The sequence below is a fragment of the Mustela nigripes genome, chromosome 12 (genome assembly GCF_022355385.1).
Source record: "Mustela nigripes isolate SB6536 chromosome 12, MUSNIG.SB6536, whole genome shotgun sequence".
Lineage (NCBI taxonomy): Eukaryota > Metazoa > Chordata > Mammalia > Carnivora > Mustelidae > Mustela > Mustela nigripes.
This window is the reverse complement of record NC_081568.1, coordinates 132,121,086-132,135,096: the sequence shown is the minus strand read 5'-3', so window position 1 is coordinate 132,135,096 and position 14,011 is coordinate 132,121,086. Positions and strand designations below refer to the sequence as shown.

Below are 14,011 nucleotides of genomic sequence, written 5' to 3'. Positions count from 1 at the left end.
GCGGCTCCGCGCCGCCGGCGGGCACCATTTTCTGCTTCGCTCGGGACAGGCACATAAAAGGGAAGGCGGCTGCCGCCCGTCGCCGTCCTCTTTCCCTCAGATGCCCTCTGCTGCAGGTTTATTATTACAGTACGGGCCGCGCCGCCTCTCCCCGCGGCCTGGCGGCCTGCCGGGCTGTGCAGCGCTCTGGCCGCCTTCACGCCTGGCGCGCCCCCAAACCGCCTCCTCCGCCTCCTTATTTGTCTGAAAAGCAACCGCACGTCGAGGCGTAGAAGCCCGCCCGGGGCGGGAGAGACCGGGCCGGGGAGTGCGCGCGCCGCGCTCTGGGGCGGGGCCGGGGCGGCGCGCGGGTCTGCAGGGGCCCCTTTGTCCCCCGCTCCCCCCCTACCCGGCGGGCGCAGTGGGGGAGGCGCGGCGCGCGGGGCGCCCGGGGTGCGGGGTGCCTGGGCGCGCGCGCGCGCTGGCCGCTCGCCGATGGGGCCCCGAGTCGCCGATTCCTGCCGAGTAAGCAGTCTGGCTCCGCCGCGGCCGCACAGTGGCAGCAAGGCTGGGGCGCTGGCGCTGCGCCAGCCCCATCAGAATTAGCTCATTGTTCACTAGCACACTGGCAGCAGAGAGGGAGAGAGAGAGGAGAGAGAGACCGAGACTCTTAGAGAAAGAGACACACACACTCTTGGAGAGAGCGGGAGGCAGGGAGACCTTCCCCTCCTCCTTTTTCCACGGCTGCACTTCTTGGAAGTGAAGCCGGTTTGGGTTTTGTTTCCCTTCCCCCTCCTCTCTCCTCTTCCTCCACCCCTTTCCCCTCCCCCTCCCCTCCCCCCCCCCCCCTCTCCCCCCCCCCCCCCCCCCCAGCTGTCTTTCTAGCATGATGCCCTTTTTCATCCACATTTGTGTTTCAGGTGTAGAGAGGAGAGAGTGAACAGGGAGCGGGGCTTTTGTCTGTAAGTATATGCTATTCCCATCCCCGGCCGGGAGCGCTGCTTTCTCTTTTGTGTCGATTTCTTGCCATTGCTCTTAGCTGGACCCTTCAGCCCTGCAGAGTTCATGCTTCTTCCCTCTCAATTTTAAAGAGCCGAAGCGTGTACCTTGAAGAAATACTGGTATTTTGGTCCTGCTGCATTAAGGCTGGAATTTAACTTGGGCTTCTTCTTCTTCTTCTTTTTTTTTAAATGCACAAGTTAAGAGGGAGAATTCTTTTGGGAAGGGGTGGGGTTTTTTGCTTGATGGTGTGGTTAATTTTTGTTCTTCTTGCTCATAAAGCATTGTTAGGAACTGTTTTTTTTCTTTGCATTAGGTGCACTTTGGTGCATGAACCCCCACCCCCTTGATTAAATGAATTCGTGTCCCTCCATCCGTACACTTTATTACTTTCTCCGCGCTGCTGCCGCCGCCAAGGGTCTTCTCAGACATTCGATCTTGCAACACTTTTTCTGCATTTTCTTATAAAGCACTTGAACTTTGGGGGAGGGAAGGCTTAAAAAGAAATGATTGCTTTCTGCTTGATGATGATAATAACCTGATTTGCATTTATGTGTATCTATGATAACATTATAGGAAGACTCTAAGAGCTTATGATACCCTCTTGGAGAACTTTTAGTTTCTCCATTCATCTTAATTTTTGTCATAACTTATGTTAACAAAAGAACCGTGTTCTGCTGACATGAAGGGTGAGAGGAAAATCACTGCAGCATATACATTAGTGTTTGTTTGGTATAGAGAGAAGGGCATAATGGTGTATATTCCTGACTCCCCCCACCCCCCAGTGTAGTGTTGTGTGTGTGTGTGTGTTTTTTTTTTTTAAACACGGAAGGTTATGTAATGCAGTGCCATTTCCAAAAATATCCACTCTGAGGCATTACACTACACGGTGGAAGGCTGATTCCTATTCTGCTGTCTTGATTGCAAATATACTGCCAGTAGTATGTCTGGGAACAAAGAGCAGCCAGAAAACAATCTATCTTTATCACTTGGTTCTACTTTTAAGTTGCTAAACCTTTTGAACTCCTTCAATTTAAAGATGAACCAAACGCTAAGAATAGCCCAGGACTCTGCAAAGCGGGTACCAGGGATTCCTTTGTCCCCTGTTTAAGCTTATAGACCCTTGGAAAGCTCTCTCCAAAGCCCCAGTGGTTACAATAATTTGCATGTAACTTATCTTAACCATGGAAAATGACTATTTGTCCGTAGCCTTTCAACAGACATTTTTCATTTGCTGACCTGCGGAGAAGCGATTTGTCTATTGTGTTTAAACATATTTTGCAGGTTGGTCTCCCTGGACTGAAGAGAGGGAGGGTGCGAGGCCAAGACTGTTAGCGATTCTCAAAATGGTAAGAATGGGTCGTCAGAGGGGATTCTCAGGAGATTCTTGTCAGACTTTATTTCATGTAAATATCAACCACCCGCCTTCATCCTGCCTCAACCCCTTATTGTTCCTACCCCCATTTGACCTTTAAAAGGGTGTCTCTCTCTCTCCCGCGTGTGGGAACTTTGCAGTACAGCAATTTATATGAGCTGGATGGGGTGAATTAGATCTTTTGATTTGCATTCATTTTGAATAGAAGACTGAAATTCCTCTTTCAGAAGCGAAGATTTATTTAACTTGAACAACGGAAACTGTTCTGTTCTTTAAGAAGAGTGATGTGTTGTGACACGCAGAGAAGAGGGGGCAACAGTAGATCTCAGACAAAGCAGTGGGTCCTAGTTTAGAGATAGCTAGAACTTACCCGCAGAGTAGGAGTCCTTGTCCTGCTAACCAAACAGCCAGAGTATCTGCTCCCCTTAAGAGCAGTGTAGATGAAGAGCATGGACTTTGATATTACTACACTCTGTCTCTTGTATCTCAAATGGTATTGATACTTTTTATGGACTTGTAACTTCACTTCTGAGGGGCATTACTCAGTTTCAGAAGTCAAGCATGCTACCTCTAAAGGAAAGTGTGACTATTTCAGACAAGTATTATGATCCTCAGAGAGGGCAGTTTCGTGTTTGGTGACTGATTAAAGAGCAAAAGAGATGAAATACATATCAGAAGCCATTGAGTAAGTACATTGGCCTCGTATGAAAAAATGTCCTCCTTGGAAATAAGGTTGGACTGCAAAAACATAACAGAAATGTCCAACTTTTCAGTTAAGTACAACATGTCCCACTGCAGATGTTTATACTCTCTAAAACACCTCTTTGCCACTTAGAATGTGTGATTTCCAAATTTAGTTTTAGGGTTTTGTTTTGTTTTTTTAAACGAGGGTGGAATTTAATGAATCAAAATCGAATCTGATATACTGGATGTTTTCTTTGAGAACAACCCAAGTATAAGCTTCCAAGGAGAAGAATGAATCAGAGCAATTAAATGAGTTCAGTTTGAATCCTATTAGCAAGTAAGCTCTTTATTTTTTGTGTATGCCTCACCGTCAGTTCAACAGGTGGGTGTCCAAGCCTCAAGTAAAATAGCTCTTGCTCCGACTCAGAGCATAGAGGCCAAATTAAGGAACGTGAGGTGGAAGGGCAAAACGGATGAGCAGAAAATTAAACTGGTCAGGGGGTTTTGCACGAACATTCCTAACTTCCTATTAAACTCCTAATCAGTCATTGTCTCGGAGTGCTAGGATAAATAATAAATAATAAATAATAATAAAATGCACGGCCGCAAAGTATTTTTCTTTTTCTTTTTACTGAGACTGGCCCCATCCACTTGTCTGGTAGCTCTTTATCTAGAATCGTACCCCTGTGTCTCCGTAGTTAGACCATGAAGGTTCATGTATGTTGTAATATGTCCAGTGACCAGTTTGGTTAGACATAAATCCGACCGCTTTCCTTGTCAGAACTAGCCCTATAGGTCACGCTCTGGAAGTAAATATCATGTTTCTGTGTTAGTGAGTGCAGTGAGCTTCGTGAAAGGCCAGCGTGTGTGCCAAAGCCGAGAATGAAAGTTGGAACGATTTGAATGCACAAGAGTAAATCTGAATTATTATTGCATGTTGTTAATTTCTTACAGTTGTCCTTTATGTATGGTGGCAGGATGAGAAATCACAGTTTGTTGCTCTTGGAAGGATTTTTACTCATGGAAAAATTCTCACAACTTTTTGGTGATCCTTTCATCAAGATGTCAGTCCCTTTTGGCACAAGCCCATTGCCTGAAATGAAACCACCGACAGTTATTGTCTGTGGGTGATTCCAAGTAACTTTCTAGCAATTCGCTTATTCCCGGAGGCCTGAGCTCTTAGAAGGCTTTGCATATGTTAATGTTTAAAAAAAGTTTCTGTTTTACTCTTTAAAAAATCCGTTATTAATGGCACCTCCTTTTCTCCTTTTTGGCAAAATGAAGTTATTTTCCTTCCTCTATTAAAACTGGAATTACTTTGCTGATCTCCGTGACTGGCTTACTTAGCGGAAAGATGTAGCCTGTGTACAATGGAAACCTTGGCTGGGGAGGCAGTAGCTCTAACACCTGGCTGCCTCTGGAAAATGGACGAACATGCCTTTTCTGTTAAATGTGTATTTCCATTTACATAATTTGAAACACTAAAGAGGATCTAATTTCAGTGTACTTAGCTGGTTTAGTTAAGAGCTTATACCAAATACAAATTTATAATCAGCTCATTCCAGGGTAAGAAATTACTGGTAGACCTCAGAGTTTTAAACAGAGAGATTCAGTATCTAGACATTTTATAAACCCTAAAATGATGATGTTCCACAGCAATAATTTGAAGAAACTCAAGAATCCTAGAGTGCTTTTATTAAACAAACAAACAAACAATTTGTTAATTCTCCCAGGCACTAATCACATTGTATTCTGTGTAGGGGATTCTCTGAACACAATTGAGGGTGGGGAGTGGGGGGGGGCACATCATGTATATAGATAAAATGTATTGTGTTGTACAACTCAGTACTGTTAAAAGGTGTAATTTTGAGTATAGTTTGCTGTGTCTTAGTTGACCAGAGTGTTAGTTCAGTAACCCATTCCCAAACTTTTTAGGTTATCTAGTAAACGTGCATTTTTCCAGTTGCCCTTTTTAATTTTTATTTATTTTTTGCAATTAACAAGATATTGTGAGTCTGCAGAAAGCATCCATATTTCTTTAATTTATATTTGGCTTTTTGTTAAATTTGAATTCCTGAGATATATTTTATATGGGCTTTGGTATTTAGATGTTTTATTTTCAAGGTACTTGCTTCAGGTACATCAATGGTAAGAAAATACTAAAGAATGAGCAGATGATCTTATTGGACAGTTTGAAAAAAATGAATTATTTAATCCAGTGTCCAGGTTAAGTCCCGATTTTGAGCAGGACCACCCTCTGTGCAGTAAGCTTGCCCTTGCTTACGTGTGTGCACGGGTTCACAGTGACCTACACATGGACTCATGATGTTTTAATGGAGATCTAGGAATTGGAACAATTTAAGTTCTCTCTAAGGCTGATGCTGAGCTTTTCAAAAAGATGAGTTGACTCTATTGTACTGTTCATAGAGCTCTGCTTTTTGTACAGTCTGTGAAGTGGCATTCATGGGTTTACAAGGAGACTCTTTCAATAATCTCTCCATTAACATAAGGTTTTCTTGTTTAAAGAGAAAGACAAAGATTGAGGAGGGATGAGGTCCTATTGGTAGCTGTGCCCTTGGGCTTTGGAATGTAAATTTACAGGTTGCTCAATTGATTGTGGAGATGCTGGAGAGTACCTAGGAGGGTAATTTTATATGGTGCTATCTTACACAAGGCCTTCCAGCACACTGTGAGGGGGAAATTGGGGATTGTTTGGGGAAGTAGGACAGTAGGGATTTTCTATCCAGCTTTAACAAACCCAGTCTAGCTTCCTTTAGAGTTATATAGATAATTCAGGCAGGAGAAGACATTTGAGCAGAAATCTTAGAAGCTACTCAGAGCGTCACTCTATTTTAACCTGATAGAATTCTTAAAAATTGGTATGTAAAGCAGATCATCATAACTACATTAAAAGAATTCGCTTTATTTTAAATCTTAAAATTAATACTTCTAAAGTAGAAAAACACACTTCTGAAATGCGACTACTTCAGGACAATGCAATAAAATACGAATACTTCACTAAATTAGATGAGGGACCTCTAAATGATGAGTGTTATACATGAAGCATTCATCCACCTTGGACTGAGTGGGGAGCCTTGGGGTGAACTACTGGCTTCCTTGGTCTGGCATATTTTTTTTCTTAGTGGTATTTTTGGCTAAAAAGTCTTTTAAGGTCTTATCCACACAGCCAAAGTGAAATGGAGCATTGATCACTTATTGGAATAATTGTGCCTAAAACAAAACAAAAAAAACTCCGATTTCCTGATTCGTCTTTGTTATTCAAAATGTTGCTAGAGTGATAGAGGAGTGGGAAGGACTTGCCTAAATGATCTGTGTAATTTCTTTGTGATACAGGAAAAGACTAGGGATAAGGAAATCTTATCAGCAAATCCAGTTTGAATACATCAGAGGAAAATGTATTGAATGTACTTGGGCTAGGTCATCTTGGTTGATCAAGATCTATTCAAAGATTCCAATTTTAAACTGCTCTTTTGCTTTGAACTGGAAAACAGATTAACCATAAATATTAGCCCACATCTGTAGAAATTATGGTTGCTAAAAATACCATTTATTGGGTCAAAATTTATCTGAAATAGATATTTCTAGACATATTTTGCAGGTAGGGACAGCTTCCAAGGATTTTTGTCTCAGTGGTTTAAAAAAAATAGCAGTGACCCTGAAATTGATCTGCTAGTGCATGACAAGTATTAGCAGCTCTAATGGCTTGGGATTTAAGCATTAACATGGCTCTCAACTAAATTCTAAATATCAATTCAGTTATTAGTAGCAATGACTTGGTATTAACCTGGGTGTAACACTAGATTATACTGTCCTGCATTATTTGTTGGTTGAGTCATATTCATTTCTTCTGTTGACCAAATAACTTATAGGATCCCAGAGGGTTCATAAACTTCATATGCAGTGCTTAATAAAGTTTTAAATACATGTTAGAAGCTCAATAAATATTGGGTTGGACTTGTAAAAGTTCATCCTAAATGACGAATCATGTTTAGTTTTAGTGATCTGGAAGTAATGTGCATCCTTACCTTTTTCTACGAGCTAGGAAGTTGAAGTAAATGTAATTTTAGTTTTCACAGTAAATTATTTTCCATGATTTATTAATAAGAGACAAAATTTGTGGTTAGGCCATAAAGCCACTTGCCAAAAGAGAGTGGCTTGCAGTTGTTCCCACTGACCAGCTGTTAGAGCCACACTCTGATCAACCTGGTGATATGCTGGACTCAATCCAGCTGTGGCGCTCAAAGCTTACAGCAACTTTTCCCATAGCCCTAAGAATCCCCTCTGAGATCCGGAGGGAGCTCTGACCCCCTAGTACTGGAACGTGAAAGCCCTCACTTATTTCTAGTATAATCTGATTCTGTGATATTATGAAAATGACCTTGAGAATACAAAGGTGCTATGACTGAAAGTATTGAAGAGAATGAGAAGAGTTAGTTGTAGGATTGGTGTCTGTTCCCATGCCAACTGTACAAGTACTTTCTGAGCATTTTATTGGTGCTTCGTTCTCCCGCATTACGGAAGACGCACACTTTGGCCCCTGCCTTCAGTCGACTTGTATTTTAGTTGTGGAAGGAAGACTAACGTGTGTGACGAATTTAATGTCAGATGGTATAATCTGGTTCTAAATTGTAAGAAGCAGAAGAATGATGTTATTGAACACTGGGGAATGGGAATGGTAGAGGAAACATTTTTTTTAAGGAGGTAGAAATTAAGCTAGACCCAGAGACAGCAAATATGCACACCTCCACTAACTCCTACTAACCTGGTGGCAGAAAGGCCAATCAAGCCTCATTCTTATTCTCATTATTCAGCCTGAGTAGAGAGCTCAGTAATAAGTGATTGGAGTCGGCATTAAATTTGAAACCTAGAAGTGGACTCTTTGCTCCTTGAGAGCAGGTACCATGCCTTCTTGAGCTTTTTACCCCTAGGGCTTAACACTAGTCCTTAATAATTATTAAGTGAATGAAGAATTAGAAATAATTGGAGAGATTTAGATGAGAGAGAAGTGAATTCCAGATGAAGGGATTGCATTAGAAAGATACACTTACTTGCAAGAGTAAGCATGGTGCATTTTTATACAGTGGGGACTGTCCTCCTTCCTGTTTAGGGCCTCTGTGCTGTCAAGGACAGACCTCACAAACTAAACCTACAAGTCAGGATTTGATGTGCTAAGTCAGAGGGAGCCACCACCAAGCCGGCATCTTAAAGGTGGCCTAGGGCTGTCACTCAGGTTCCAACCTGTCAGGTTCTTTGCCTTTGGACTGTGCCCAACAGAAAAGATCACAGATTTACACATACTTCTGGTTAGATGTCAGCTTATTGTCGTGGTTCCCCTCACTGTCCTTGGCTAGGGTGGAGTGGTGGAGAGAAGGAAGACCCCCTCGCTACAAGGAATCGCAGAGGAAGAAGAGAGCACAGCTAACCTTTCTCTCGAGAAGGTGGCAGCACTTCTGCTGGCCATGCCCAGCTGCTCCGTCAGTGCCCATGTGGCCAGAGGGGGTGTTGCTGCTGTGCCAGCACCACACTTCCCTTCTGTGAGGCTAACTGGGTGTAGCCATGTGCTAATCAGTTGCAACCACATGGACCCAGTTGGTTCTCTCTCTCCACTTCTTCCTGATTGGCCAGACATACTCAAAATTCAAGCCAACACTGACATCATCATCATAAAATTGTTCATAGTTTGAGGTCCTGCAGGCTGTTACTAAGTTAGTCAATAGTCTAGTGAGAAGGGAATCTCATCACAGGATAAACAGAAGTTGGGGAAAGCCAAGACTGAGAAGGACTTTTCTGGAATTTCTTCTCGATACAGCCCAGACTCCTAGCTTAGAATACATCAGCCTCGAGATTTTCAATGTGAAGTGATTCCACTAGCTCTTTTAGTCCTTTCAGATGTGGCTGGACTTACCCAATTCTCTTGATAAAAGTAACGTAGATAAGCATGGTTCCTTGAATTCTTTATGCCTACTCTCACCTCATTACTTCCAAATAATTTATTTTAATTTCAGTGTTTAGACCTTCAGAAGTTTAATTTCTGTGACTGGGCAGCCATGCCAAGAATTATATAAACTTATCTTCTATTTCTAACCACAGTGGAATGTATTTTCCTAGAGGGACCAGCCACTTGTTACTCTAAACATACCCCATGGGTCCTTCCTGTGTCTTTGCTTGCTCAGTCCTGGGAAAGAAGGTTCCTTCTGACAAAATAAATGTATTCTTCGAGACTGAGTGCCAATGACAGCTCCTTTGTGGAACTCAGCCCCACACGTCCAGCAGGAATGATCTCATGCTCCTCTGTACAGGCATCACCCTTACAACATTCTACTCGTTGGCTGGCTTATTTCTGCCAATCTGTTCTTCTACCCTCCAAGACTGGAAACTCAAGACAAGAACACTGACCCCTGGTAAATGAGCATCAACCTTCTTTTTGGTAGCAGGTGAGGCTGTAATGCCTTGGTTTGTTTTGTTTTGTTTTGTTTTTCTTTTCCTCTACGGTTAGGATGGTGAATTCAGATGTGGGAAGGTTTTATCACTGAGAGGGAACTCTCGAACAGCTAGTGAAGTTGATTAGCATTCTCTTTCCACGAAGTGGAAGGAAGCCCTAACCTTCATTGACATGTTCTAATGGGACCTTGGGACAGACCCCCTGATGTCTCTGAATCAGTCTGATTGCTGCTTCAGTACCTATCCAGGAATTGGTGTATCCTTAGCGATCAATAAATGTCTGTGGAATAAATGAATGAGTCAGTAGTCATGGAATCATGGAGATCTGTTATTTCTGGGCAGAACCAGGAGACTCAGCTTGAGATTTATAGCTAGTAACTGCCCAGTGCTTTGTAGAATTGTGACAGCTCAGGTTATAAAACGTATGGCCCAGGAAATGAGATGAGCATGGACGGATTCTGAATTGACTACTGAAAAGCCCCCTTCCCCGATCATTAAAGGAGGCTAGGGGTATAGTGGTATGAAAGGAGGTAGGGGTATGACATGTAAACACACTACAGAAACAGTTCCTTTCTTGTACATGTCCTTCAACAGAGGAGGTCCTAAGAGAGTCCAAAAAGTTCACTTGGAATGGTGTGCTCAAAGAGAAATCTCATTCTGGGGTAGAGTCACATGTCTCCTCCAAAACATGGACCGTGTGGCGCTGCTCTGTGCAGGAGTAACTCTGTGTCCCTAGAGTTTCCACACATGGTGTGTTAGCAGCCTGACTGAGGCCGTTGTGACAGCAGAGCGTCAGCAGCTCTGGTGACCAAGGGGACCATATCTTCATTAAAAAAAAAAAAAAAAAATCACTGCCTGTTACTACCTGAAAGTGCTTTCCATTCTAAGCATTGTGCCTTAAAAAGTGTTAGGATTATCTAGCTGGAGATGTTCTTAAACCCCCAATTTGAGACCACGCTTGTTCAACATCCATCCTTACTTTTGTAGACTAAAATACAAATGTGAACAAATGTGACTCCTGTCTGAAAAGGAGAAAGAGAAGATACATGAGAGAACGTGGCCAATGAAAGGAAGGTCTGTTTGCCCTGTTGAAGCCAAAATTGGGAAACAGAGCCCCTGAGTGGAAAGAAAGGGAGAATAGCTGAGTAGTCATTGCCAGTAAAAATACAAGCCAAAGCCTCGTAGCAATAAGTGATTAAAACAAGAGGGAGATTCGTAATGTGCACAGACGTTTGGTGGGGTCGTCCAGTTCTAGCTCCTTTCCCTTCTCCACTCCAACTGGTACTCAGATCACCATCACACACCACTGTCCTTTGATTACTGGGGCAGGTAACAGCCTTCCTGTCTGAACTGTGTTTGATACACTTCCAGCAGGGAAAAGTACTGCAGTCCAGTGGCTGAACAGAGAAAAATCTACACAAGTCATCGTGTTTAAAGCAGGTCCAGGCATTCTGAGGACGCTTTTGTTGGACAAAGTCCGTGTCGGATATAGAGCCCGTCCTTGGACAGGAAAGAGGGGAAATTAGGAGAAGATACTGCATCTTTGGCAGCCAACATTCAGAACTGTCAAGGAAAAGCTAGAGTCAGTAGTTAGCTGGATAAAACTTACAAAGATATTAGTAAACATGACCCAAGTAAGGGATTGTTATTAAGTGCTTTTCCAAGAAGTACTGTTTCATGCCCTTCATCAAGTGATCGTAGTGAAAGTTTCCCAGAAGGCTTACTGGGACCACGATGTGGACGTCTGTTCTTGTTTGGCCAGGCAGTTGCTGAATCTTAGTGTTTCAGTGTGCTGTGTGGGTTTGGCGGCAGCACATGGTTGAATACTTAGCCTAGTGCCTCCTGCGTTATGGGGACTCTCTGAACATGGGCAAAAAGGATGTGGAGTGTGCAGGGGATGGAGCCACTCTTTGAAATATGCACGATCAGGGACTTCCAGTTGTATGTTTCAGAGAATTCAGACTTAAAAAGATGACTTAATTATAAGCCCACTCCTTTCCCAGATAGACATCCCAGGATTTGGTGGCTTTGTTCTAAAAAAAAAAAAAGTTTTTGGAAAAAATGTGTTTGCTACCCTGGCACTTGCAGCCTGAATTAATAGGATGTACTCTTGATAAGATGTTCATTCTATAGGATTGAAAGCTACCTACCACATATTCAAGACCTCATGGAAAGTAGATAGGTAGTACATATTTTCTGATTAATTGGCTGGATAATTGAGATTATATGCTCAACCCAATTCAGTTACTCCAGCATCAGAAATTCTGTCCACATCATCTCTGAGTCCTTCTCTTGTACATAATTGTGATCCTTAATTACCTGGATTTGACTGTTTCTGAAGCCTAGATGCTGTGGACCATAACTGAGTCTCCATTTCATGCTGCCCTGTGGACACTTGGGTCTAATTATACATCAGGAAATGCCCCCGGCCCTTGGATATTTTGCTCACTTCTTGATAATAGAATCTTAAATTGTTCTGATCTTGTTATCAAGGTCTGGAAGCCAAGTCTCTACCTCTTTTCATCTTTATTAAGCATATTCTTTTTCCTTTTTTTAAAAATGTTTTTTAAATGTTAATTTTATTATATGAAGCTTAACTGTCTACACTGTCACAATCAATTCAATCAGAAATTCAATTAAACTTGTTCTTTGGCCTCATAGAAACAATTCATCTGATTATTAATGTGAATTTTTCCTAAACTGATCAGCTGCCCTTACATCCCTCGGAGAAAGCCAGAGGGGCGCCCTATCTTTCAGTGTGATTGAATACAGTACTCCACACATAATCGGAGGATCAAATGCTATGTACCTTGTTAATTATTATTTCGTACCTTCATGATGGTAATAACTAGTGATTGGCTTGTTACTCCATCTCTAGTTTTTTCATTTTTTGTCTTAGAACTATTTGCATTTTTACATTAATTAGAAGTTTCCCAATGGGAAATTACTATTCTTGGTAGTTGATACATTGTCTCTCTAGGCTAATATGTGTTTATTTTCTTCCTCAATTGGGACCACTTTATATTTTTATGTGGTAGAACTGACTCTTGAGCAGCACAGGTTTGAACTACTCTGGCCCCCGTATATGCAGATTTTTTTTTTTTTTATAAATACAATACAGTACTGTCAGTGTATTTTTGTTTTGTGATTTTTTAGTAACGTTTACTTTTCTCTGGCTGACATTATTGTGAGAATACAGTATATAATATATATGATATATGAAAGACGTGTTAATTGACTCTTTTACTGGTAAGGCTTCTGGTCAACACTACATTATTAATAGTTAAGTTTGGGGGGAGTCAGAAGTTATACAAAGATCTTCAACTGTGCAGGGCCTCGGGACCTCTAACCCCATGTTAAAGGGTCAACTATATATGGTTTCTATATTTGAAGATCATTGATAAAGATAAAATTTTAATTCTCCTTTAAGCAGCTTGTTTTTAAATGGAAATGTTGAAAAGCAAACTTCTAGTGAACACGGGTCCAAATACATCTGATGAGGGAAAGCTATTCTGAATTCAACTGTGCATTGCTAGGCCATCTGAGAAGTTGTCTGAGAGTTCATTTGGGGGTCATATTAAAACAATTTGGTTTCTCAGCAAATGCCCTTTGTAATTAGCTGCAGTGATGGCTAGATACTAATTTTGTTCTAAATATTTCCTTCCAGGGAAAACTGAAAAAAGACAAAACTGTGATGACCAGTGTAGCTTGGGTTTAACCAGATCCAAAGTGTTAACGTGACCCAGCCAGAGCTGCTGCTCTAACAGTCCTTCGAGGACTCTAGTGACATGTGGTTACTGAGAGCAAACCCTGTCTGCCCTCAAACTGTGCTAACTGGTTTGTAGGGAAATTATTTTTGAAGGGCAGCCAGTTATCAGAAACACAGGCAGCAGAGCCGCAAATATTTTTGAGAAAACTCCTCTTGATCGTAGGTGTCAGAAATTCATCACCAGGGCAGAAGGCAGAGATGCTCAACACGCCTGGTTCTTGGGGGATGGAAAACAGGCCCTGGCTCTCAGGGGAGTTCATGGCGGTGCTCCAGGTGGCTCTGGGGAAGTGGGGAGAAGGGCCACGTTGACAGATAGTATTCCATGAGAGGAGAGGCAGGGTTATGTGACCGTGGGCAGCCTCCTCGACTGCTCTTCCACAGTATTCTCATCTGTAAAACGGAGAGGATGATGGAAAGGACACCCGGCCCAGATCCCCTTATGTGCCCCATGCTGTTGCCAGCACTAGATTGATGAATTTCATCTTTGGGGCCACACTGTGAGGCTTCAGTAAGTTCACGTGGGAAACATGCCTAAAAACATTATAAAGAACCCGTGTGTGCATTCCACCAAAAACCGCAGGTCTCCAAATTTACATGCTCTGCGTGTGCGGGTTCCAACAACTCCCGTGAACTGCTTATAGTCCTCTTCCTTTAGAGAAGTAGAGTTTTGACGACTGGTTTACAATAGAAGAAAGACTGGGGAAGAAAAACAAGAACATGAGGTCTAAATATTCTGTTGTTGG

The 14,011-nt window shown here is 42.3% G+C and overlaps 1 protein-coding gene across 2 annotated transcripts in view; it reads left to right on the top strand.

Annotated features, from left to right (window-relative positions):
* Positions 1-456: 456 nt before the first annotated feature.
* The window catches only part of NREP (neuronal regeneration related protein), a 28,743-nt gene continuing 15,188 nt past the window's right edge, over positions 457-14,011 (top strand). The window contains exons 1-3 of one of the 2 annotated variants that reach the window (XM_059418363.1): positions 457-504; positions 900-941; positions 2,263-2,327. In XM_059418363.1, the coding sequence (XP_059274346.1) occupies positions 2,325-2,327 (3 nt within the window). In that variant the 5' untranslated portion in view covers positions 457-504; positions 900-941; positions 2,263-2,324. Of the gene's footprint in view, positions 505-597; positions 942-2,262; positions 2,328-14,011 lie in introns of those variants that run through there. The other variant, XM_059418361.1, reaches the window with a different exon arrangement.